This window comes from Protopterus annectens, chromosome 2.part1 (assembly GCF_019279795.1).
Source record: "Protopterus annectens isolate FY-2018-M chromosome 2.part1, PAN1.0, whole genome shotgun sequence".
NCBI classification, from domain to species: Eukaryota; Metazoa; Chordata; order Ceratodontiformes; family Protopteridae; genus Protopterus; species Protopterus annectens.
The window spans coordinates 1,345,833,000-1,345,859,285 of NC_056729.1; the positions used below are offsets into that span (position 1 = coordinate 1,345,833,000).

Sequence of the window (26,286 nt, forward strand, 5' to 3'; positions counted from 1 at the left end):
CGACTGATAACTACCTTACTGAACAAAAAAAAACAAAAAAAAAATGTCTTTACTGTATAAGTTGTTAATCTCTGCCACGGTTTACTATCAAAATGTTGAAATTCATATGGTCGACAGAACGTCGAAAGACATTACAGAGAACATTCAAAATACTGAAAAAAGTCAAAGTTTAAATGGTCGAAAAACACCTGCAGCACTAACAGTAGTGTTTTTGCAGGTGGGCTGTGCCCCCCTGCACCCCCACACTCCCTGCTACTTATATATTACAACTCTGAGATCGCACAACAGTGCTGACAAGGGTATCCTTGCCCTTTTGTTAACATAATGTCAACAGGTAATTTGCATGCACTTCCTGTCGACCAAATGAACTACTTAATATTCATGTGTCAACCATATGGGTCGATCAAATGAGCATTAGACCATATGAATCTCAACATTTTGATAGTAAACCCTCCGCCACATTATTTTTCAATGATGTATGTAAAAGCTATTAATGCTGTCTCATTTATTGTAATGTATTATATTTTAATGTATGTTTTGTATTTTTCTTGGAGCCTTTCTCCCCGGGCCTCCACTGAAAATTGATCTGTGTCCAGTCGGACTTTCCCGGTAAACAAATGTAAAATAAATAAATAAATAAATCTTAGAGGAGATAGGATTGCAATTGGTCGATAGTTAGATCATTTGAATGTCCACCGTTATGGACAAGAATGATGTGGGAAGTTTTCCAAATGTGAGGGACATGGTGATCAGATACAGATCTGTTGATAAGGATGGATACTAGATAGGCTATTCCATCTGCAGCTAGTCTTAGAAATTCTGCTGGTAAATTGTTTGCAGCTAGTGTGTTGAGCTTTAATTTAAGCATTTTTTTTATAGTAGCAGTACGGGCTGGTTTAAGGGTGAAGGTGGTGTTTTTTCCCAGTTTAAGAGTGTTTGCTGTGCGAGTAGAGGGTTGATTGACAGAGAGGGCAAAAATAGCTTCTGTGAAGTATTTGTTGAATTGGGTAGCTATGTTATCTGAATTATTATAAAATGATGGGGATGGGGGTGCTTGCCTTGCCAGTAGGAGGATGTTGTTTATTGCTGACCAGAATTTGTGAAGGTTATTTCTATGTTTTGATTGAATATCAGAAAAATACTGTATTTTGTCCTGTTTGATTTGTTTTTTTGCCTTATTTCTCAGTTCCTGGTAAGTTTGTTTTGCAGTTAAGGATTTAGTTTTTTTGCCAAGGTTCCCAGGCTTTGTCACATGTTTTTAGGGGATACCTAGTTTATTTGTTTAGCCTTGGGGGAAAGTTATTTTTACCCCTTATGGTTCTAGAAGGAGCTTGTGTGTCTAAGATACAGAGGAATATAGTATTAAAATATTCTACCACATCATCTAAAAGGAAGCATTTCAAGTGGTGACCAGTTACAGTGTAAGAGACAGTTTACTAAGTTACTGAGATTCAGGTGTTTTTTTATTCTGTTTGTTTATAGGTAGTTTGTTTGCTTTGGTTGATTTTTTTGTCTAGTAGCTAAGTTGGGAGATGGTTGCTGAGGCTGTCAGGGAGACAAGCAGAGTGAGGAGAGTGGGCAGGTTTGTTAGTTAAGATCCAGTCGAGAATGGAGTGTTTATTGGATGACTTGTCTATCCTAGTGGGGGATTGTATGAGTTGAGTGAAACCATAGAGATTGATGTGATTAGTGGAGTTTAGGGAGTTACAGTTAGACCAGTCAATATTAAAATTGCCCATGAGTACTGTTTCCTGGGGTAGTGAACTTGAGGTCCAGTTTAAAATGTTTTCTAAAGTGTGGATATTAATCCCCGGGTGGGATATAGGGTCCAATTATTATTATATGTTTTTGTGTGTTAATACTGAGCTTGGCAAGTATCACCTCAGCATTGTCAAAGGTGGGGTGATTTCATCTAAAGGTGTTAGGAAAAGAAAATCTGATATTCCTGAAGCATGGGGTATCAGTTCCGAGCTCGGAACCGAGCCAGCCATTTTCCAAGCTTGTGTCAGCTTCAGACTCTGGAGCTAAACTCTTACCCACAATTCCCTGTCTCTGTTACCCCAGATTTTGTTTGCCACGTTGCCATCCAGTCTTGTCAAGCTACGTCTCTTGAGCTAAGTACAGTCAGTTGTTGTTTAATTGCTTTACAAATTACCTTTCTGTCAGAAAAGTTGATATTTTATTGTCTCTTACCCTGTCGCATCTAGCGTTCATAAATTCCTCAGGTTTTTCTGTCTTTTACTTACTACTTTTACCGCAAGGTATTTTCTCTTTACCATCATTGATAATCTTTTTCCCTTTTCTCTCTTATACCTTCGGGTACTCTCTTGTACCATTGTTGGTACTTTTCTATTAATTAATATGGCAGATAAAAAAGGTAGTCCGGGGTTTAAGCGGTGTTCTGATTTTGGACACAAACTGCCTACTTCTGATGCACAGTCTTTGTGTGTTTATTGTTTGGGAGCTTCCCATTTATCTGTTGAACCACCCTGTACTATTTGTGAGAACTTTTCTAATAGAACCTTGTTAGAAAGGAAAAACAAGCTGATACTGAAGGGACTTCTAAAATCTCCCTTTTCAGAGGCTGTTTCTGGGTCGGAGGTCTCAACCCCTCCTAAAGCCCATAAGAAAAGGGATGTTTCTACTAAGGCCCCCGGCTGGGGACTCTCACCAACCAAAACCTAAAAAGGCTAAATTTATGGCTCCGGAGCTCTCTCAGTCAACCCCAGTGCTTTCGGTGCCTAGACCTTCCATTAGTGATTTCGCCCATCCTCTCCTGCAGCCTTCTATATATCAGCACCGAGGGGCTCCTCGGTTCAGACCATTACCATTGTATCGGCACTGACCGTTCAGTCGGTGCAGACCTTGACCGCGTCGGCTCTGACATCTTCCTCGGAACCGAGGCCTTTATTGTTGACTCCAGTTTTGTCGGTTCCAGCTTCGGCACTGACTCCCACCACTTCGGCACCAACAGCCACTTCGGCACTGATGCCTGTGTCAGTGCAGACAATGACCTCAGCACCGATGACTTCTTCGGTGCAGACAACAGTAGTCCAGTCTTTCTCTGCACCATTGTCCTTGGTGCAGTCAGAATGAGATAGGCACCGAGTCTGCTTCTTTTGTGGACAGGCCTATTTCTCCCTCAGTCTCTGTGAGGTCCACTAGAAGTCTCTCCGAACATGATGTGTTGTGTCTTGTGAAACAGGCATTGATGGCCAGAGGTATTCCACCCATCACAAACTATCCTTCCTTGGGAGGTGATCACCCATCTCCAAAGATAACTTCTTATTCTCCTCCTTCATTGCCTTTGAAGTCCATGGATATAGCACAGTCTTCCCCTTCTGCGGGTCCCTTTATGGATCTCACTAAGGATCTGCAGTTGCCTTCATGGCAGGAAAGTTTTGCTACGACCCAGGATGTCAGCTGTGACATGCATAGCTTGCTGCTCCACAGCCATCCAGGAACTCCGTGTCGGCAGGCTGAGCCACTTAGGGGAGGAGTGCCCCCTGTCCTAGACATACACTCCTCTTCGAGTGGACCAGCCTTCCAACTGATGGAGAAGACTTTCGCTGCTGCTGGCAATACCGGACTGTCTATACCTCCGCCCTCCTCTGGTACACTGGTTTCACAAGTCGCATCTAGCAGATACCGGGTGCAAGGGCCACAAGACATATTCCCTCAGGAATCCCCCTTTCCATTGTCTTCCCCAGCTTCTCCACTGAGGAGATCCACCGGAAAAGTTTGTGTAAGAGGAAGCACATGGACTCCACAGAGGAGTCCCTCACAGAAGACACAGATTTCGATGAGGGGAAAGAATCCCCTCTGTCACCCTCTGAGGTATCCTTTGGCGATATCCTCAAAATCCTGAAACAGAGAGGTGATTGGCAGTCCTCTAATCCAACCCCTGAGGAATCTGTGTTCCTGCAGGCCTCTCGCTCCCAGCCCACTACCTCCTGGATTACTCCACCTGCTGATGAACTTATCAGGTTCATTGTGCAGCGTGCTTGGAAGGCCCCTGATGCTGTCGAAGCTATTCCCCGGAGGCCAGATAAGATCTTTTCCCCTCCTGCTTCAGATCCCCATTACTTCAAAGGTCTTCCTGTGGATGCTTTGGTGGTGGCGGCTGCAACAAAAAAGGATGTGGCAGAAGAAGAAAGCCAGACTGTCTATCCACCTAACAGAGAGTCCCAGGCCCTGGACAGGATAGGGAAGCGCACCTTTGCTTCAGCGACCTTTGCTATCAGGTCCCTGAATTTTATGGCACATTTTACCAGGCTTCAAAGGGATCTGGTTTCTGAACTCTCTGAAACCTTGGCTGGTGCCATTTCTGATGAGGTCCATGATAAAGTGGCCTCTCAGCTGGCCACCATTGAATCTATATCTAACTCCTCTATGCGACTGATATCTCACACATCAGAAGGAGCAGCTAGAGCACCGGGTTCAGCTGCGGTCTTGAGACAACACACCTGGATGCGCTTGTGCAACTTCGCAGAACCTTTTAAGTCTTCTTTTCTTAATGTCCCCATTGAGCCCTCCTTGTTGTTTGGGCCCAAAGTTAAAAGCACACTGGCCAGATGTGAACAGGACGGTAAGACCCTTTCTGCCGTAGGTGTCTGTTATTCTTCCCCTCAATGTGTTTTCTCCTGAAACCAAAAGAGTGGGAAGATATGGTTCAAGGACTCTCAGGGTCCTTTCTGTGACACACAGGCCAAGTTCTCCCCCAAAGGCAGAGGGGGGAAACTCACAGGGAAGACGCTCCTTTCAGGGCAGAGGGATACCGCATAACCAGGGTTCCAGGGATTCTTTCCCTGGTCAATCCTACCAGCCCTCCTGAAGAGCGGCCCAATTCCTTTCTTCTGGAGGTGGTTGGGGGATGTTTCTCCTTGTACCCTTCTGCCTGGCTAACCATCACCACTGATTCTTGGGTACAAAGAATCATAACCAGAGGTTATCATATCCCCTTCGATCTTTGTCCCGTCCCTTTAAAAAAATCTTCCCGACATTCCACCCCTTCAAAGGGAAGAAGTAGCACTAGAGATAGAAAAGCTGTTAAGAAAAAGAGTCACTATTAAAACAAACACTGGGACCAGCTGGGAGAGTCCAACAGTCGTTGTAGATGTTACAAAATTCACTGGTCAGTAACCACGCAAGAACCACCAGGGTAGAATAATTCCAGGACCAAGATTTATTTAAAGCGCTTTTCGTTTGCCTAGTGAGCAAACTTCTTCAGAATAAATTACACTCACCCATAATGCTGTATTTAAATCACTAATTAATCATCAATTAAACTTAATAAGTATTAATTAAGATCAAAGTAGGTAGAAAACAATATTAAAACCACCTCAAAAACCTGTGTATATGTTGTTACAGCTTAATATACATAAAAACATTCCTAAATCATTTCAAGTGTATACGTGTATAAATATGCACTAACCTTTTGAAAATAAACTTGTTGAAAATAAAAAACACATATAAGAATACATATAAAAATACTTATAAAAATACTTATAGAAATACTTAGGAAAATAGACACTTCAGATAAGGACTTTATCGGTCACAACAACCCACTTAGTGGTTCCTTACCAGGGTAAAACATGGTAATGGTGATGGTAATAGTCTTCAGTTTAAATCCAAACTAAACAATGTTCAATAGCTTGTATATCATGTGATTTTAAAAAGTACTTCAAAAAAATATATATACTATATATATGTGTGTGTGTATATATATATATATATATATATATATATATATATATATATATATACACCTGTATAAAATATGTATGTAAAAATATATAAGAATGTATAGAAAAATGTATGTGTAAAAAATATACATATATATGTGTCTACCTTTTGAGGCTCAAAATACTTAGTATACATGAAATCGAACATGCTTCATTAAGGCCTGGATAGTGGTAAGCCTCCAACCTTATCTGCCAATACAGTTCAAGTGCAAGTAGTTTTAATGAAGCAGGACCACCTCTGTTGTCCCCAACTAACTGGTCTATTGCAATAAATTTAAACTGGTGGGTTGGGAAGTCAACAGTATGTTTGGCAAGGGCGTTGGTTAATTTGTGTTTCCTTATGGCGTACTGGTGTTCGTAAATACGCTCCTTGAACTTACGTTCAGTTTTCCCTACATAATATGCCGAACAATTTTGGCATTGTGCTAGATAGACTAGCATCTTGGAATTGCAATTATTCCTATGTTTTAATTTAAATTCTTTCTTGTTAATAGAAAATCTACTGGATTCAATTATATAATTACAGAAATTGCAGGTGTGGCATTTGAACATTCCCGGGGATCTTGTGAGAGGTGGTTTCATCTCAAACCAAGATTTAAGGTTCTTAGCTTTCCTGTATGTCACCTTTGGAATCAAACCTAATTTAGCAGACACCCCTGGATCTGCTCTAAACAAGTGCCAATTCTTTCTGATAATATGCCACGAACTATTGCTATCCACTGCAAAAGTAGTGATAAATCTGGGGACATCCAACTCAGTAGCCCTATCCACGGTTTCCAAAGCTGAGCTACTCACAGGAAGTGGCAATGTTATGGAGTCCACCCTTTCCTTAATTTGTAATAATGGTACATACATATTAGATCTCCTTTTTAGTGAAACCTCATTAATTAGGTCTTCGATTAGTTTAGAGGAATAACCTCGACTCAAAAACATCTTTTTGAGAGTTGTACATTCTGCTGTGTACATGTCGTCCCTACTGATGATTCTTGCCGCCCTTACAAGTTGTCCTTTAACAACTGCTCGTTTCTGTGTAAATGGGTGACAACTTGTAAAGTGCAACAAGGTATTGAATTAAGTAGACTTCCTGTGGATCTTAGATATATAACCTAAAGTAGTGGGGTCCTTTTCTAACATAATATCAAGATAAGGTATCTGCTTATCACTAAAAGTAGAAGTGAACACCAGAAAGTCTGTCGTGGAATTTAGATGGTTAACAAATTCTACAGCCTGTGCCTCATCTCCATTAAAAAGGATGAATATATCATCTAAATAACGTGTATAATATACTGACTGTTTAATATGTAGTGGATGATTAAGGACAAATTGATGCTCCCACTGTGCCATGACCAAGTTCGCCACACTGGCACCATAGGGTGAACCCATACCAACTCCCACGGTCTGTAAATAGTAGTTGTCTCCAAGCATAAAGAAATTCTTGGATAATGTTAAATCCAAAAGTTCAACTACCAATGAGATGTCATAAGCACTAGCGTCTCTAGCTCTTAACCTATCACCTACCCAATCGATTGCTATATCCTGCGGGATACAGGTATATAAATCTTTAACATCTACCGTAAGGAAGTTGAAGTGGTCCTCGTAGTGTAACTCATTTATTTTGGATAGAAATGTCCACAAATCTTTGCAAATCTGCACCTCTAATACAATATATTTATGTAATATATGATCCACTACTTTAGCACATGCGTAAGATGGTGAACCCCGACTGTCAATCAAGGGGCGCATAGGTGGATCAATCAAGTTCTTATGGATTTTGGGTATACCGAAAAAGTAAGGGGTCCTGGGGTAGGAAGTTGACATATAGTTATATAAGTCTTGATTAATCCTGGCTTCCAAAAACATTTCCTCAATGTGATCCTTAATAATCCGATAAGCACCGTTAACTTCATTTAAAGAACTCAGTGCATATGCAGGAGTATCAAGTAATGCAGTCATACGATCAAAATAATCTTCATTGTCAAAAATCACTACCCCCCCACCTTTATCCGGCTTACAAATACGTAAATTATTTGAACGAAGAGCTTGAATGCAATCAATTTCAGAAGTATTATTAATGTGTAGACCATTTAGTTGGTTCTTGTTTTTGAAACACCAAATATCCACCTCACATACTTGCTCAAACATCGACAAGAGAGGGTGAAGTGGGGGATTAAAAGTGCTAGGAACATATAGTTGGTTAGAAGTGTTGGTGTAAGCTCCCCCACCCATCATAAGTTTAAAATTAAGCTTTCTGGTGAAAGTTTTGACATCAATAATAGCCTTCACAAAATCAAATTTGTGATGAGGTACATACGTATGACCCTTGGCCATAAGATCTGCCATGTCGGTTGTAATAAGAGTTTTAGAATAGTTGTAAACCTTAAAGTCACCAGAAGTGTTCGTACTTATGACTGGGCCCTGTTGCACATGGTCAACATCCCAAACATTAATCATTAAAGGAGATAATGTTGGCATATCAATAGCTTCTTCTACATAGGTTCATAGGTTCATAGGTTCATACTAGGCTATCTGCCCGAGGGCATTTACAAGCCTAGCCCATAGTTTTGTGGCTTACGCCACCCCTTTAGTATGGGGAACTATACCCATTATTTTGCTGTGCCTCTGTTGAGCAGTGACACTGAGGTAATCCCTGGGGTATATCTGCGATCTCCCATCCATTGGTCAAGATTTCTCTTGAACAAGGCCAGCGAGGTGCTCTGCCTCACATATACCGGGATTTTATTCCACAGCATAGGGAGTCTTTGGGTGATGAATCTATCCCTCCAGCACGTCCTATTAATAGCCGTGTCGAGGTTTAAGTCTCCCCCTTGTGGCTCTGACGGATCTAGATTTTTGAGGTGAAGCATATTCATCAAATCTGGGTTTGACATGGCCTTGTATGTTAGGCAAAGGTCACCTCTGAGCAGCGTGTGGACTGAATAGAGCTGGAGTTCTTTCAGTCGGGCAGCATAGGACAGATGTTTGAGACCCTTTATCCTTTTGGTGAGGAACTTTGTGGCCTCTCCAGCTGCTGCAAGTGTCGGGTCAGATACATTCGAATGGGGCATTGTACTCAATCATTGGTCTGATGAGTGATGAGTATAGGGAGACTATGACCTCCTTGATCTAGATGAGAATCCCTTCATGATAAGGTGGGCAATGTAGAAGGTCTTCCTAACTACTTTAGCTACATGGGTGTCGAATGACAGACTACTATCAACCTGGGTCCCCAGGTCCCTGATAACTTCTTCTGTACTCAGTGGATTGCCACCTATTTGGTAGCTAGGGTAACCTTGTTTTTCCCAAGGGTATGACTATGCATTTTTGGCATTTAACTTTAGGCCATGGCTCTGGCACCAGTTATCCGCTTCTGTGAGACCCTTCTGAAGGATATCTGTGTCAGATGTGTTTTCTACTATGGCCCAGTTTGCAGTCATCTGCAAACTTTGTCAGCCATAACCCTCCTGTGTTTGCTTGTACTAAGTAGATGCCAAACAAGAGTGGGCCCAGGACTGAGCCCTGTGGTACACCACTTGTGACAGGCTTTGAGTCTGACATGGCGCCAGCAACTCTGACCCTGTGGGTTCTGTCACTCAGCCAGTTTGCAACCCATCTTGTGATGTATGGGTTAACATTTAAGCTGATGAGTTTTTCAATGATACCCGAGTGGGGTATTGTATCAAAGGCCTTCGCCAGATCGAGGTAGGCTGTATGGACTGCCTTTCCTCATCAATGGCTTTGGTGACTGTTTCAAAAAGTCAACCAAGTTTAGAAGGCATGATCTGCCTTTGACAAAGCCAAACTGGGATGGATCCAAAGTCTGCAAATTCCCTATGTCTTTATTTATGAGGTCCATTATGATCCTCTCCATGGCTTTGCAGATAAGGCTTGTCAAGCTAATGGGCCGGTAATTTCCAGGGTCGGTGGAGGCACCGCCTTTGTGAAGTGGGACCACAGTTGCAGTGCGCCACCCCTGGAGTGTATCCAGAGGTAAGACTATGATTAAACAGCTGTCCTAGCTGTGGGTTTAATTCCTCATTGAGTTCGTGGAGCACACAGCCAGGGACACCATCAGGTCCCATGGATGCTGTGTTTTTTGCTTTGGAGAGAGCAGTTCTCACTTGGGCGTTGGAGATGTTTGCATGTATGGTAGAAAACTGAAGATTAGGGATCGAGGATACTACCGGTTGGTTCTCCTCTGGTTTGGTTGATTCAACCATTGGCGTTGGGTTTTGGGTCTCGCTCCTAAAAAATTCTCCTGTGAATTAACATTGTTGTTTGAATTAAGGTTATTTCTATTCTGTATCCTCTCACTTCTACGTAATTCAACCAATGGCATATGATCGTTGGTCAAAGGGAAGTCCTCCTGAGTATTAGCTTCAGAATTGTTGTTAGAAAAAACACTTTCAACAATGTTAGAGGGAGCATTGTGATTAGAAGTGGTATTATGAGGTTGAGTATTAGTCCTCCAAGTTTGCCCTAAAGGAGGATTAGGATAGGCAGCCCCTTCCCTATACGCTTTGGAATCCCTATCCAGTTTTTTAACCTTCACAGATTTTAATTTAACTAAATAACTGTCTATACTACTAAACAGTCTGGCATAGTCAAACCTATACCTATCAAAAACAGAATCAGCTTTAATTGCATTATCCAACACAGTTGCTTCCGCGTTAAGTTCGTCAACTTGTAGTGTATAATGTTTAATCATTGCATTAAGCAACTCAAAACCATGCCTGTCATACATGGAAATCAATTCCTGATGAAATACAGAATTAGCAACCAACCCAGTTGGGTATTGAAAATGTCTCAAACCCTTTGGCACAATTTTTCGAACTAAACATTCATTAAAATATGCAATTTCCAGCTGTAACTTTTTAATTTTAAGCATAATATTGTCCAGTGCTTTTAAGTTACTAGAAATGTCAGGTTCAGAGGTGATACGCTGAAGAGGTGCAGTTACTGTTTCAGGGTTGAACGATGGATTAACACAAACCCAATTGGCTAAGTCAGGGTAATTCACAAAGTTATTGTTACTCACCAGAGGCTGTGACCTAATATTCCCTGTAACAGTTAGATTGGAACTGGAACCTTCTTGTTGGCAGCTCATACTTGTAGCAAGGTTACCCTCAAAGGGTCGACCAGTGTTCAATGGCAAAGCACCAAAAGTTTTAGATAATGTATTCTTTGCTCTGACATCCAAAGGTGGTAAACTGGGCAAATTGTCATGCCCAAAATATCCAGAACCCTGTTGATTCAACGATAAATCCAGAGCGTTCTGTTGCTGGTTCGCGTTGAAACCAGTAGCCGGAATTCTCCTCTGCCTTTCTACATTGTCCTCAATCAAACCTGCTGCTACATGTTGCAGGTTAACATTAAAATCAGGAGCTGGAATTCTCCTCTGCCTTCCTGCATTGTCATCGGTTCCACCTGCCACTACAGATCCGATGGTTGAAGACACGCTGTTAGAATTAGTAGAAACCCGGTTAACTGGGTTTGGTAAATTTTCAGTCTCTAGCGGAATCGTAGCGTTCCTCAATGGGACGTGTGCGCTTGGGCTGCCATCAACTCCATTATTGTTGAATATGTTGCCAGGCACTAAATTCAGGGCACCGGATGCTGTTATACAATTAATAACTGAGTTCGTCTTTGAGTGCAGAGTAGATTTAGCACATTGTGCCTTTTCTAATAAATCGATTCTGTGCAACATTGAATCGATTTTGCTCAGCAGCATGTCCAATGATTTTAAATTAATATTTTGAGAATCAGGAGGCTTTGAAGGTTGAGTGTTAGGAGACTTTAAAAGTTGGTTATTGCTACCTGGCGAACTCGATCTAAGTAGCTCAGGTGTGCCGTTGGGGAACTCGCTAGCTGGTTCAGTAACAGAATCAGATGCCATACTGGGAAAAGATGAAAAACACCACAAGTCACTATTAAAACAAACACTGGGACCAGCTGGGAGAGTCCAACAGTCATTGTAGATGTTACAAAATTCACTGGTCAGTAACCACGCAAGAACCACCAGGGTAGAATAATTTCAGGATCAAGATTTATTTAAAGCGCTTTTCATTTGCCTAGTGAGCAAACTTCTTCAGAATAAATTACACTCACCCATAATGCTGTATTTAAATCACTAATTAATCATCAATTAAACTTAATAAGTATTAATTAAGATCAAAGTAGGTAGAAAACAATATTAAAACCACCTCAAAACCTGTATATATGTTGTTACAGAAAAAGAGTCATCCAGATAGTCCCTCCAGACCAGATAGGATCCGGATTCTACTCAAGACTATTTTTGGTGCCACAGAAAACCGGGGACTGGAGACCAATTTTGGATCTCAGTGTATTGAACAAGTTTGTGAGAGTACAAAAAGTCCAGATGGTCACAATACAGTCTATCCTCCTGCTTTTGGAAAAAGATGATTGGATGTGGTCTATAGATCTTCAAGATGCGTACTACCACATAAAGGTGGACAGGCCATCAAGAAGATTTCTTCGCTTCCAAGCAGGAGTCAGTCACTACCAGTTCAGAGTACTGCCCTTCGGACTCTCTACAGCCCCCAGAGTGTTCACAAAGTGCATGGCAGTCGTCACAGCTCACTTGCGACTTCAAGGATTCCAGGTGTTTCCATACCTAGACGACTGGCTCATTTCCGCCCCCACCAGACATCTACTGGAAAAAGCCCTGGCATACTCTCTCCTCGCTGCTCAAAGGCTAGGCATAACCATAAACTGGCAGAAATCCAATCTCACCCCATCTCAGTCAACAGAATTCATAGGGGTTATCTTGGACACAAATAATTGCAGAGCTGCTATTCCAGAGCACAGAATTTTAAGGGTAAAGCAACAACTAATTCCAATCCTTTCAAAGGAAAAATTAACGGCTCACTCGGTTCTACAACTGTTGGGTTCCATGGCAGCCTCCATCACCATTGTTCCCCTGGCCAGGTTTCACATGAAGCTCCTACAATGGCTACTGCACACCCAATGGTATCCCTTTCAGCATCCTCTTTCAGCCATGATTCGAGTAACCCACAGGTGCAAACAGGATTTAAATTGGTGGATGACACACAATCTCTCACAATGGTCTCGCCCCTTCTCCCCCCAGCAACCCAAGGCCACAGTGACCACGGACGCCTCCTCGATGGGGTGGGGGGGCTCTGTCAGGGACAGACAGTCCTAGGCACTTGGTCCCAACTGGAGGCCCATCTGCATATAAATGTTCTAGAGCTGAAGGCGGTGCTTCTAGCGTTGCAAGCATGCCATCCCCTGCTGCCGTCTGGGACAATTGTGATTCAATCAGACAACATGGTGGTGGTCTGGTATATCAACAAGCAAGGTGGAACCAAATCTTACCCCCTTTGTCGAGAGGCCATGAGGATATGGCAATGGGCAATGGCTACAAACCATTTTCTTCTAGCAACGCACATTCCTGGGAGTTCCAATGTGATAGCAGACAGACTCAGCAGGTGCATTCTTCAACCTTACGGGTGGTCCCTGAATCCCTTGATAGTGGCGGAAATGTTCCACTGCTGGGGCCGTGCTTGCTGCAACCTCTTTGCATCCCTGACCAACAACTTCGCCCTGATTCCCCCTCCGGGACAGTCACCCAGGGACACTCTAGTCCACGATTGGCCCTCGGGTCTTCTTTACACATTTCCACCCTTTCCTCTCATTCCCCAGTTTCTGAAGAAAGCCCGGCGGTTGAAGAGCAAGGTGATCCTCATAGCACCATATTGGCCTTGACAGATTTGGTTCCCCTTCCTTTGGCCTCACCTACTAGATTGACCATGGATTCTCCATCCAACCCCGGAGTTGATCTCACACCCACAGAACCTGATTCATCCCAAACTGAACAGCCTGAAGCTAATGGCTTGACTACTCCAGTTCCCTTGATTGCCAGGCAGAGTGATCTTTCTTTACCAGTATGTTATATTCTCATTGCTTCTCATAAGTCTTCCACTAGAATTACTTATCTGAGCAAGTGGAAAAGATTTACCTGTTGGCTGAAAGATAAACAAGTAGACCCCTTTTCAGCACCAGTGTTGATAATATTAGACTATCTGGCCGACCTGTTTCAATCGGGTCTACCATTAGGGTTCATTTGGCTGCAATTTCTAATTTTCATGAGGGTGTCCAAGATTCCTCTCTTATGTCCCATAAATTGTGCAAGACCTTCATAAAAGGTGTGAATCATCTAAAACCACCTTTTAGAGAGCGTATTCAACCATGGGATTGATCATTAGTTCTATAAGCTCTGACAAAGGCACCTTTCGAACCAGCCTCTTCTTGTGACCTCAAGTATTTGTCATGGAAAACCTTGTTTTTTGGTTGCTATTACTTCTGTCAGACATATTTCTGAACTTCAATCTTTATGTATCAAGAGTTTATACTTGATTTTTTCATAGAGATAGAATGTCTCTGAGAACTAATCCGTCATTTCTGCCTAAAGTGATCTCTGAAATGTCCATTAATCATGCCATTGAATTGCCAGTTTTCTTTCCCAACCATTCAAATAGAGGAGAGTATTGCCTACATACCCTAGATATACACAGGCAAATCCATTTTTACTTAAACAGGACTAAACTCTTTCGTAAATCTGACCAGTTATTTTTGGCCTTTTCTGGACCTAGATAAGGATCTGCTGTTGCTAAGGTCACATTAGCTAGATGGTTGAAGGACTGTGTGACCTTTATTTACACACAACATAATATCTCGTTGCCTACTACCATGAAAGCTCATTCAACAAGGTCTTTGGCAACGTCTGCTGCCTTCCATGCCAGAGCTTCTTTACATGACATCTGTGCAGCTGCAACTTGGGCTACGCCTCATACCTTCATCAATCATTACAAATTGGATTTGGCCTCCAGGGAAAGAGCATCTTTCGGTTCTATGGTGCTCAGGAATTTCCTTCCATGAGAGCCTCCCAGGAATGTAGGTAGCTGGGGACTCTGTCCCATGCGTAAGGAATGAACGAGGATTAACAATATCAGATAAAGAAGTTATGTCTTACCATAACATTCCATCTGTATTGTTGATCCTCGTTCAGTCATTACGACCCTCCCTCCTTCCTCCTCCTGTAGTTTCTAGTGGATTTCACCATCCAGTTCTCTTAGGTTGTTTGACCAGAGGTAGCCTCTACCTTCTTTAACTTGCAAACTCAATCTGAGGTAACAGGGAGAGGGGAATTGTGGGTAAGTGTTTAGCTCGAGAGTTTGAAGCTGATGCTAGCTTGGAAAATGGCTGGCTCGGTTCCGAGCTTGGAACCAATACCCCGTGCATAATGACCGAACGAGGATTAACAATACAGATGGAACGTTATGGTAAGACATAACTTTTTTTTTTTTAAAGCGTAATGCTATACCGCCCCCTCTTTTGCCTATTCTGTCTTGGCAAATTGTATTATATTATATCCTGGAGGGAGAATCTTGTTGTTGTCAACACTGGGTTTAAGCCATGTTTCTGTGATTAATACAATATCAGGTGAGTATAGAGAGAGGTTGGCATACAGTTCATGGACTTTGTCAGTGATATGTCTATTATTTATTTTTAATAGTAAGGTATCAGCTTTGTTTCTGTGGGAGATTATCATTGGTTGGGTGTGGTTATATGTAGCTTGAGGATTTGTTGTTAGATTAGTGCTAGGGCCTGGGTTTGGGTGAATGTCCCCACTGAGTGTTAGCTTGGATGCTATGCTAACCAAGGTCTTTATAATTTTTACTATTTACCTGTCGTATTTTTAATTACATTTTTGGATGTTGGGGTGAGGCAGTAGTGAGTAGCATGCACAATGAAAGGCTTTGGTGTTAAGGATAGAGCAGGTGATAGTGATGTTGATAGGTTTAACTTTTTGTGGGTAGTGGGAAGATGTAGAATAGGTTGGGAATGGTACATCTAGTTAAGTTTGGTATGAGGAGGCGTGTCTGGTTATTGTTAGGAGTACCAGAGTAACCGTATGAATATATAATAGTGTGCTGTATTGTGGCAGAGGTTGGATGGGAACATTATGTGTTTGTTTTCTTGAGTTTATGTAGATGGACATTTTAGTGAAGCAGGTTAGTTAGGTGGATGGTTTGATACTAGTATGAGTAGGTTAGGTCGGCTGTGGTACAGAATGTTGTATGCTTTATTGATAGCTCTATGTGATAGCTTGGTTTGGGTTGAGGGAGTGGTAAGTTAAGAATAAATGTGGGGTAAGTGGAGGTGGTGGGAATGGGCGTAGAGTAAGGGAGCGGAGTGAGCCTGAGCGTAGCGACGGTGAATGGAGCAGGCACCACTTTGTGAGATAAGAACTATATGTGTAGAACTTATGCTGGACAGGTAAATAGAGTAGGGGGTAATTTAGTCAACTGTTGTTCTTAGCATTGTGTATCGAGACCACTTACAAAGAAAATACATATGCTAGTATTGGACCGGCACTTGCAATAGTTAGATAACTTGAATAGTTTTTGCTGTTTGAAGATCTACATTAATGAGTTAAATGCCCTTTTGATGGAGGATGTTTTTTCCTTGTAAGTTGCATTCACAGAGCTGTAGGTTCTACTGGTAACAGAAACAGTTGGGGGTGTACACAACCCATATATGCAGTGTAGGTATGTAACTGTAAAAAGAGGGAAAACAGATTGTTAAAGTGAAGGAAAGAGTAGTAGGAGGAAGAGAGTAGAGTCTTTAAATAAGCATAAGCAGATATCTTCTCCAAGTTTTCCTCCTAGCATACTAAACAACAGAAAATCATTTCAAATCAAAACAGGCATTTGGACCAGCTGCTTGCGGAATACTTAGACATACACAATCAGGTTTCATAGCAGTACATCTGTACATAACAAAATAAGCAAAAGAACTCTCCAGGACAATTAAATAAGTATACAGGTGTTAACATAATTCCTTTTGGCCCTGATAGCAGTTTATCATTGAAAAGTGAAAAAGGAAAGACACTTCAGACTACTAGCAGATGGCTAATACTTCTGACTTTGTTCATTCTTAGCAACAAGCCGTATCTGTAAACAGCATGCATATCATACAAACAATTACTGCATCCTATGTCATACAGTTTCAGTATTCCAATAATTAGGTGAGTGATCTTCCTGTCCTGATTAACAAGGTGCTTGCTGAAGCGATAAGTAACACATCAATCCGTATAATGAAGAGGCCATAATGTAATTATGGACAGGGAAAAAAAATAAAAGACTGTTTATTTACATGGCAAGGGCACAACGCCAAGGTGTGCAAGAGTTGCTGTTGTCTTGGCCAGATTTAAAAATGGCACCCGAAACTCTGAGATACCCAAGTACATTTTCTCCAGATGTTAGGTGAGGGAGGAGGGACTTAGGGAAGGAATTAGCAGTGGATAGGGTAACAAAAACTACAGGGTAACAGAACCACCTCGTGAGATAGTGTTTTAAAAATCAATCACAAAACAAGGAACAGAGGTAAGTAAAAAAAAAAAAAAACCTTTGTACAAACATAGGAAGATAGAAGTGCAGAGAAAAGTAAGAACTATATGTATAGAACGTATGCTGGGGAGGTGACTAGAGTAGGGGGTAATTTAGGCAACTATTGTCCTTATGGGATACAACAGAGACCTTGTTTCTGATAAAGGAACCACAAAGGAAAAGAATTATAGCAGCAAAAACAACCACAGAGCTTCCAAACAAGGCAAATACGATCTTTGCTTTGTTTTGTTACTTCTTTTATTGGTCTGATGAAGCATTGTTTGTATCTGTGAAAGCGCTTACCAGTTTATATTTTTTAGAATAAAAGAAGTAACAAAACAAAGCAAAGATTGTATTTCCCGTGTTTGGAACCTCTGTGGTTGTTTTTGCAACTATTGTCCTTAGCTTTGTGTACTGAGACCACTTACAAAAAATACATATGCTAATATTGGACTAGCACTTGCAGTAGTTAGATTTTTGTTTTATTTTATTTTATTTTACATTTGTTAACCGGGAAACTCCGACTGGACACAGGTCTATTTTCAGCGGAAGCCCAGTGAGAAAAGCTCCAATTACATAAACTGACAAATTCACAAAGACAGATATTTATGTTGAGGAAGTTAACATATTAACACTGACAAAGATAATTTAGAGGTAAACATGACAACTTAGGGAAGAGATTACATGATACATTCTGAACATGACATGTTATATATAGAATCCACTCTACAGTTAGAAGATAAAAAAAGTTGTTGGTACTGACCTATCATGACAGTCCGATGCTTTTAATTTCTAAAGAATTACACAAAGTAACTGAGTAGTTTAAGGGATGACAGTTACATAGTATATGTAGAATATTACAGTGAAATGCCTTTTGTTGATTTAGAGTATGGGAGATATGTAGACTCCAGGTTTTTATCCTGGGGTGAGACAGGAGCATAGCCTGTTGTTCCTAAAGTGAGTTTTAAGAAGGTGTTTGTATTGAGTGGTAGAATTATTGGATATTAGTTAGGCAGGAAGGGAGTTCCATAGTTTTGATATAGAGTGTTTATAGACAGATTTCTCTGTCTCGTTGTTATGCTTGATGACGTCTAGGTGATTTAGGGTGCTAGATCTCAAGGTTCAGATTGTATAAGCTGTTGAAGAGCTGGGATTTTGTCAGAGTGGTAATTAGATAATTAGAATAGTTTTTGCTGTTTGAGAACGTTCATTAATGAGTTAAATGCCCTTTGGATGAAGGATGTTTTTTTCTTGTAAGTTGCATTCACAGAGATGTAGGTTCCACTGGTCACAGAAACAGTTGTGGGGTACACAACCCATATATGGAGTGTAGGTATGGAAATGGCAGGGGCGCAATGCCAATGTGTGCCACAGTTGCTGTTGTCTTGGCCAGATTTAAAAATGGTGTACCTGATCTGCAAACAAAAGCAAGACAAGCTAAGTAGGTACAAAACAGTTTCTCGACAGTTTATGAGAGCAGACTCCTTTAAGCTCCACTCTTTTTATAGTGATTAGTGATCCTTGCATTCTTAGAAAAAAAAGTCCATGTTGGAAAGCCACAATTCATCCTCGTTGGTTTTGTGTGTGTGTGTGTGTGTGTGTGTGTGTGTGTGTGTGTGTGTGTGTGTGTGTGTGTGTGTGTGTGTGTGTGTGTGAGTCTGTGTGTGTGTGTGTGTGTGTGTGTGTGTGTGTGTGTGTGTGTGTGTGTGTGTGTGTGTGCATAAACAAGCAAGGTGGAACCAAATCTTACCCCCTTTGTCGAGAGGCCATGAGGATATGGCAATGGGCAATGGCTACAAACCATTTTCTTCTAGCAACGCACATTCCTGGGAGTTCCAATGTGATAGCAGACAGACTCAGCAGGTGCATTCTTCAACCTTACGGGTGGTCCCTGAATCCCTTGATAGTGGCGGAAATGTTCCACTGCTGGGGCCGTGCTTGCTGCAACCTCTTTGCATCCCTGACCAACAACTTCGCCCTGATTCCCCCTCCAGGACAGTCACCCAGGGACACTCTAGTCCACGATTGGCCCTCGGGTCTTCTTTACACATTTCCACCCTTTCCCCTCATTCCCCAGTTTCTGAAGAAAGCCCGGCGGTTGAAGAGCAAGGTGATCCTCATAGCAACATATTGGCCTTGACAGATTTGGTTCCCCTTCCTTTGGCCTCACCTACTAGATTGACAATGGATTCTCCATCCAACCCCGGAGTTGATCTCACACCCACAGAACCTGATTCATCCCAAACTGAACAGCCTGAAGCTAATGGCTTGACTACTCCAGTTCCCTTGATTGCCAGGCAGAGTGATCTTTCTTTACCAGTATGTGATATTCTCATTGCTTCTCATAAGTCTTCCACTAGAATTACTTACCTGAGCAAGTGGAAAAGATTTACCTGTTGGCTGAAAGATAAACAAGTAGACCCCTTTTCAGCACCAGTGTTGATAATATTAGACTATCTGGCCGACCTGTTTCAATCGGGTCTACCATTAGGGTTCATTTGGCTGCAATTTCTAATTTTCATGAGGGTGTCCAAGATTCCTCTCTTATGTCCCATAAATTGTGCAAGACCTTCATAAAAGGTGTGAATCATCTAAAACCACCTTTTAGAGAGCGTATTCAACCATGGGATTGATCATTAGTTCTATAAGCTCTGACAAAGGCACCTTTCGAACCAGCCCCTTCTTGCGACCTCAAGTATTTGTCATGGAAAACCTTGTTTTTGGTTGCTATTACTTCTGTCAGACATATTTCTGAACTTCAATCTTTATGTATCAAGAGTTTATACTTGATTTTTTCATAGAGATAGAATGTCTCTGAGAACTAATCCGTCATTTCTGCCTAAAGTGATCTCTGAAATGTCCATTAATCATGCCATTGAATTGCCAGTTTTCTTTCCCAACCATTCAAACAGAGGAGAGTATTGCCTACATACCCTAGATATACACAGGCAAATCCATTTTTACTTAAACAGGACTAAACTCTTTCGTAAATCTGACCAGTTATTTTTGGCCTTTTCTGGACCTAGATAAGGATCTGCTGTTGCTAAGGTCACATTAGCTAGATGGTTGAAGGACTGTGTGACCTTTATTTACACACAACATAATATCTTGTTGCCTACTACCATGAAAGTTCATTCAACAAGGTCTTTGGCAACGTCTGCTGCCTTCCATGCCAGAGCTTCTTTACATGACATCTGTGCAGCTGCAACTTGGGCTACGCCTCATACCTTCATCAATCATTACAAATTGGATTTGGCCTCCAGGGAAAGAGCATCTTTCGGTTCTATGGTGCTCAGGAATTTCCTTCCATGAGAGCCTCCCAGGAATGGAGGTAGCTAGGGACTCTGTCCCATGCGTAAGGAATGAACGAGGATTAACAATATCAGATAAAGAAGTTATGTCTTACCATAACATTCCAACATTCCATCTGTATTGTTGATCCTCGTTCAGTCATTATGACCCTCCCTCCTTCCTCCTCCTGTAGTTTCTAGTGGATTTCACCATCCAGTTCTCTTAGGTTGTTTGACCAGAAGTAGCCTCTACCTTCTTTAACTTGCAAACTCAATCTGAGGTAACAGGGAGAGGGGAATTGTACATATACATATGCACGCAAACACACAGAGATAAACAAACAAACACACACACACACACACACACACACACACACACACACACACACACACACTTTATTTATTTATTTATATTTATTTATTTACATTTGATAACTGGGTAGTGTCCGACTGAGCAAAAACAAAGCCTGTTTTCAGCAAAGAACTGGGGAGAAAAGCTCCCAAGTACAGATACAAAAAATGCAAGTAAAATTGCATGGAAACGTACATACAGTTTCTAGCAAGTACAACACAATAAATAGTACAATAATGATCATCATGTACACATAAGTGTAAGTAAAGAAAAAAAGCTACTTAAAATAAAAGTAAAAAAATGTGATCTAGTAAACTAAAATTTTTATTTATTTATTTATTTTTGAAGTTGGATGGCTGAGTAATGCAGATGAGAGCAGTAAGAGAGAGGGGAAGAGTAAGAGACGTCAAGAGCAGGAGTGAGGGGGAAATAAAAGAAGACAAGAGCGGGGTAAGGAATCTGCTTAGCCAGAGGAAGTGCAGGAGCATAACCAGTGATTTGAAAAATATTTTGTAAGGAGTTGTTTGAAGTTATAAGTGTTAGGAATAGATAGTAGGTGCTGGGGTAGGGAATTCCAAGATTTGGCTATGGCGTAGCTATATAGAGACTCGCCGTGGAAGTTGTGGGTTTTGATAACTTTGAGCAAGATTTTATCAGCAGATCTGAGTGAGGTAAGATTAGTATAGGGTGGCAGCTACAGCAGTGCTTCGTGATTTTTTTGTTGTTTGGGGAGAATTCCTTGTTCCCTTTGGGGGACTATTGGTGTGTTTTTCTTTACTATGAGGTAAGATTAGTATAGGGTTGAACAAGGTCAGCTAGGGCTGGGCAGTAGTCAGATTTATGCATAACAGAGTGGGCTACACTTAACTGGTTGAGGGTGAATAAGTTTGGGAGTTCGATCCAGTTTAGCTTTTGTATAGCTATGCAATAGTGAAATCTATGGGGAAGGTTAGCAGCAAATTTGGCGATTTTATTCTAAAAGGCTTCCTGGTTATTCATGTCTGATTTACAAAGGTTTGTGAAGACCTAAGAACAGTAGAGAAGGGTGGATAGGAGGTGAGTCCTGGCAGTGGCTCTCCTAGTGTGATTAGATAGGTATCGTTTAGCCCTACACAGAACTCCTAGTTTTATGTGGACTTTTTTGCTTGTTAATGCAGTATGTCTGTAAAATTTTACGTTGCTGTCTAGGATAACACAGTGGAGTTTTATCTGTTCGACAGGTTCAGTTTTTGTGCCATTAAAGGTGAAGATAGAGAGATGTTCATAGGTTCATAGATTGGTACTAGGCTATCGGCCCTAGGGCCTATACAAGCTTAGCCAAACAATTCCCCGGATATTTCTTCCCACAATATTTAGTTCCCTGGACTCCTGTCTAGCAGGGTGACTGATGTGATCCCGGGGGTGAATTTCCTATCTCCCATACAATCGTCAAGGTTCCTTTTGAAGAGGGCCAAGGAGGCGCTCTGCTTGACATGTATGATGTGTTTGTTGTTTTTTTTTTTTTGCTGGAATTGGAAAAATACCATAAGTTTAGTTTTGTTAGGGTTTAAAATGAGTTGATGGTCCTATAGGTATTTTTCCATGTTATGGAGGGCAGTCAGAGATTTTTCTTTGAGTTCGTTTAAGGAAGGGGCGGAGCAAATAAGGGAAGCATCATCTGCATATTGAATGATAGAGGCAGGTGCAGGTGCAGTATAAAGATCATTGGCAAAAACAATAAAGAGAAGCGGCCCTAAAATAGAGCCTTATGGGATGCCAACAGTGATGGCTAAAAGGGGTGAAAGTTTATTTTCCCATATGGTGGCTTGTTTACGGTTGGAGAGATAGCTGTGAAACCAATGTAGGGTATTGGAGATGACATAGAGATTGGCAAGTTTGTTGAGGAGAATTTGGTGAGATACAGTGTCAAAGCCTTTTGCCATATCAAGGAAGGTGGCAGAAACAGGGTGGTTATTGTTTTTGAGGTGGTTTACAGTATTGGTGAAACCTAATAGAGCAGTGTTAGTACTATGTTTGGGGTGGAAACCATGCTGAATAGTAGATAGAATGTTGTGTGTTAGGAGGTAGTCTAATATCTGTTTACTTATGCATTTTTCTAGGATTCTGGAAAGTGGTGGAAGTATAGCTATAGGTCTATAGTTAGGTCAGTAGAGGACACTCCTTTGTGCAGGGGCAGGGCATGAGATATTTTCTAAAGACGTGGGACATACCGTTCAGAGGTAGAGCAGTGAATTAGAATATATATATGAGAAGAGATAAATGTAGCAGCGAGTTTCAGAAATTCACCCGGTAACTGGTCTACAGCAAGGGTACATGGTTTTATTTTGGTTAGGAGGTTGTGATTATAATTAGTTTGGATTGGTTTAAGAGAGAATGGAGGAGTATTGAGGTCAGTTGGGGGAGGTGGTTTGGAAAGTGTAGAATTTGCGGTATTGTTAAGCAATGAGGTGATGGAGGTGATAAAGTCTTTTTTAAATTCTGTAGAGCAATGAATTGTTGGGGCTGGAGTGGACGGTTTTCCTGGGTTTAGGAGGAGGTTGACTGATTGCCAGAATCTTTGGGGGTTGTTTTGGTATTTTAGTTGGCATGTTTGGAAGCAAGTTTTTTTGTCATGTCTAATTTGCTTTTCAGCCTGATTTCTGAATTGTTGGTAGGTTACATAATTGATGTTATTTTTGTCTTTGCAATAGCAAGTCCAGGCTTTGTCCCGCTGTTTAAGTAGGAGAATAGTATCCTTAGATAAGCAGGGAAGTTGTTAGCACGTAGTACAAATTTTTCTAAAAGGAGCAAGGTTATTAAGTACTTGCAGAAAAGCATTATTGAAGTACTGAACCGCAAGATCCAGTTGTAGGGTTTTTAAAGGTGACCAGTCACATTCATGTAAAAGCGTGTTGAATAATGAAGGGGAGAATTGTTTTTTATTATGTATATATAGATTTGTAATATTATTGATATCCTGTGTACGTTTACTGATCAGGAAGGTTGGGTGGTGGTCACTTAGAGAATTGGAGAGGCAACCTGAGTTATAGCTATTTTTGGATTTGTTTGTAAAGATCTAGTCAAGTAAAGAATGCTTGTTGGTGACTTTATCTATGCACATAGGTTGCAAAATATGTTGGGTAAAGCCATAAAGTTTGATAAAGTTGGTAGGGGAGTCAGAGGAACAGGTGAACCAGTCAAAATAAAAATTCCCAAGTATTAAAGTGTATTGAGAAAAAATAGAGTATGCCCATTCTAGGATGTTTTCAATATCTGAGAGGTGGTTAGCAGATAAACACATACACTATAAAATATATGAAACATGAACCACTGAGTGAGTGAGTGTGTGTGTGTGTGTGTGTGTGTGTGTGTGTGTGTGTGTGTGTGTGTGTGTGTGTGTGTGTGTGTATCTGGTAAGTTGATGTATCACATCTTCTATTCAGCACCTGCATTCTTTGCAGCACTAAGGCTACAGGTATCTATGCAGTATGGTCCATAGTGATAATCCTGAATTAATTTTAGCGTATTCAATTCAGGCATGATAGTCACTTTAAATCCAGTTGCAGCAAATATTCCAGAGCTTTTACTCTTACCCCTTTAGTCAGCCTACTGAGTGAGACTAAGGAAACCTACCCATTCATTAACTTCTTTGTACATTTATCATACATATTGTTTTGGTTTTCTATTTACTATCCTCCTACAGCCATATTTTTATCATTATGTACATGTGCAAAGTTGCCAGAACTAGCTATTAATGAGTTATAATCCACTTACTTAGTTTGCTGGACATATGTCTTGTTTAACAATATTGCTTCCTTCCTTACTTTTTGGATGAAAGGCAGTTATCATTTGTCATTTATTTAAAGAAAGTGAACACTAAAAGTGACTGTTCTAATATTATTTCCTTCTTCTGACAGCATCTCCTGAAAAGGCTGTTGACAGCCCCCTTGGAAAACCCATGGGAACTGCAATCTTGTGCCAGAACTGTGGAAGAGAATGCAAAGGAGAGGTCCTGAGGGTGCAAAATAAACATTTTCACATAAAGTGTTTCATATGCAGAGGTAAGTTTTTTCTTCAGTTTTAGTCACAAGAGCATACAACTGGTATCCACCATATTTAAAAGGCCAGTACAGAGCTCCTATAATATTCACTTTATAGTAGTTAAAAATATGAGGTATTGTACATTTTCTAAAGATGGAAAATTCATAGGAGCAAGATGTTTGCCGTTAGCAGCCTGTATGATACCGAGAAGAGAGACAAAGCTTTAACATGGTATGCAGAGTTTTTATGATTTAGACCTTTATTATTTTAATGAGAAAGCACTGAGGTCTTGTGACAAGTGCTTGAACAGGTACACACACTGAATGAGGCATTATAATGAATGATTGGCCGAATGAGAGACAAGTAAAGTGGAATAATTACATCAGTGGATTTGGATGCCATACTTTAGATAAAATCTGTGTGATGAAAATGGACTTCCTTACAATAGTGGATATGTGGTAATCAGAGGAGGGTTTGTTGTTGACAGAGCTGCCCAGATCCCTGACTGTGGGGTCATTTTTCATCTGTTCTAACATTTTCACACAGTGCTTGTGTTATGGTGGTTAACAGTCTACTTTATATACATAATGAGATATTGGCAGAGACCTGATGTTCATTGGAAGAGCATTCCTTAGTTTGCAGCCCCCAGAGAGATAAAAAAGTGCTTTGGTTAATAGGACGAGAGGTTGTGGGTAAAGGTTTCATTCTTATGAAGGCAGCAAAAGCAGGGACGATATTCAGGTAAATAACCTTCTACATTAATGGGGATGGGTGGACTGCTGGCTACTTGGAGACCTGGTAATAAGTAGTTTTACTTTAGCAACGGTCATGCTCTGGTACTCAGGGAGCGGTGAGTCTACCATAAATCTGCATGTGTTATTTAACAGTTTCAGTAGCGTTGTTGCCTCACAGTAAGATGCTGTCTGGTTTGATTATCAGCTAGAGTGTCTTCTGCGTGGAGACATGCATGAATGGGCGTACCTTCATTGAAGGTTGTGCGTCAGGACTGGTAACTCAGCACGTAAAAATCAGCTACCAATTATTAGCGGACCAGAGTTCCGCTGTGGCGACCCCTAACCGGGAAAAGCCGAAAGACACAACAACAAAAAGTAGCCTGTAATAACAAATAAAGCAACCTCCATTCAGTGTAGAAGTCTGTATCTCATTCACACGTAAATGCTATGGAGTGTGACCTCTAGCTGTTTAAATGCTTCTTTCACTTCTTGTGCATTTTATCAAAAATTAGGTTGTAAGCATAAGCCAATTAAAATAACTGTAAATATCTTTTATTCAGTAAATGTAATTATACTGTATAAACAACAGCTTTGTTTAGTAAAAACGTATCTCTACATTATTCACACATAACACATTCAGTTTTGTCATAAAATAGTTGTTGTTGTTGTTGTGTCTTTTGGCTTTTCCCGGTTAGGGGTCGGCACAGCGGAACTCCG

The 26,286-nt window shown here is 41.0% G+C and overlaps 1 protein-coding gene across 1 annotated transcript in view; it reads left to right on the plus strand.

The window, feature by feature from the left end:
- Positions 1–26,286, plus strand: part of ABLIM2 (actin binding LIM protein family member 2) — a 2,642,076-nt gene that overhangs the window by 144,279 nt on the left and 2,471,511 nt on the right. The window contains exon 2 of the mRNA XM_044062807.1: positions 24,712–24,855. Within this exon, the coding sequence (XP_043918742.1) occupies positions 24,712–24,855 (144 nt within the window). The remainder of the gene's footprint in view (positions 1–24,711; positions 24,856–26,286) is intronic.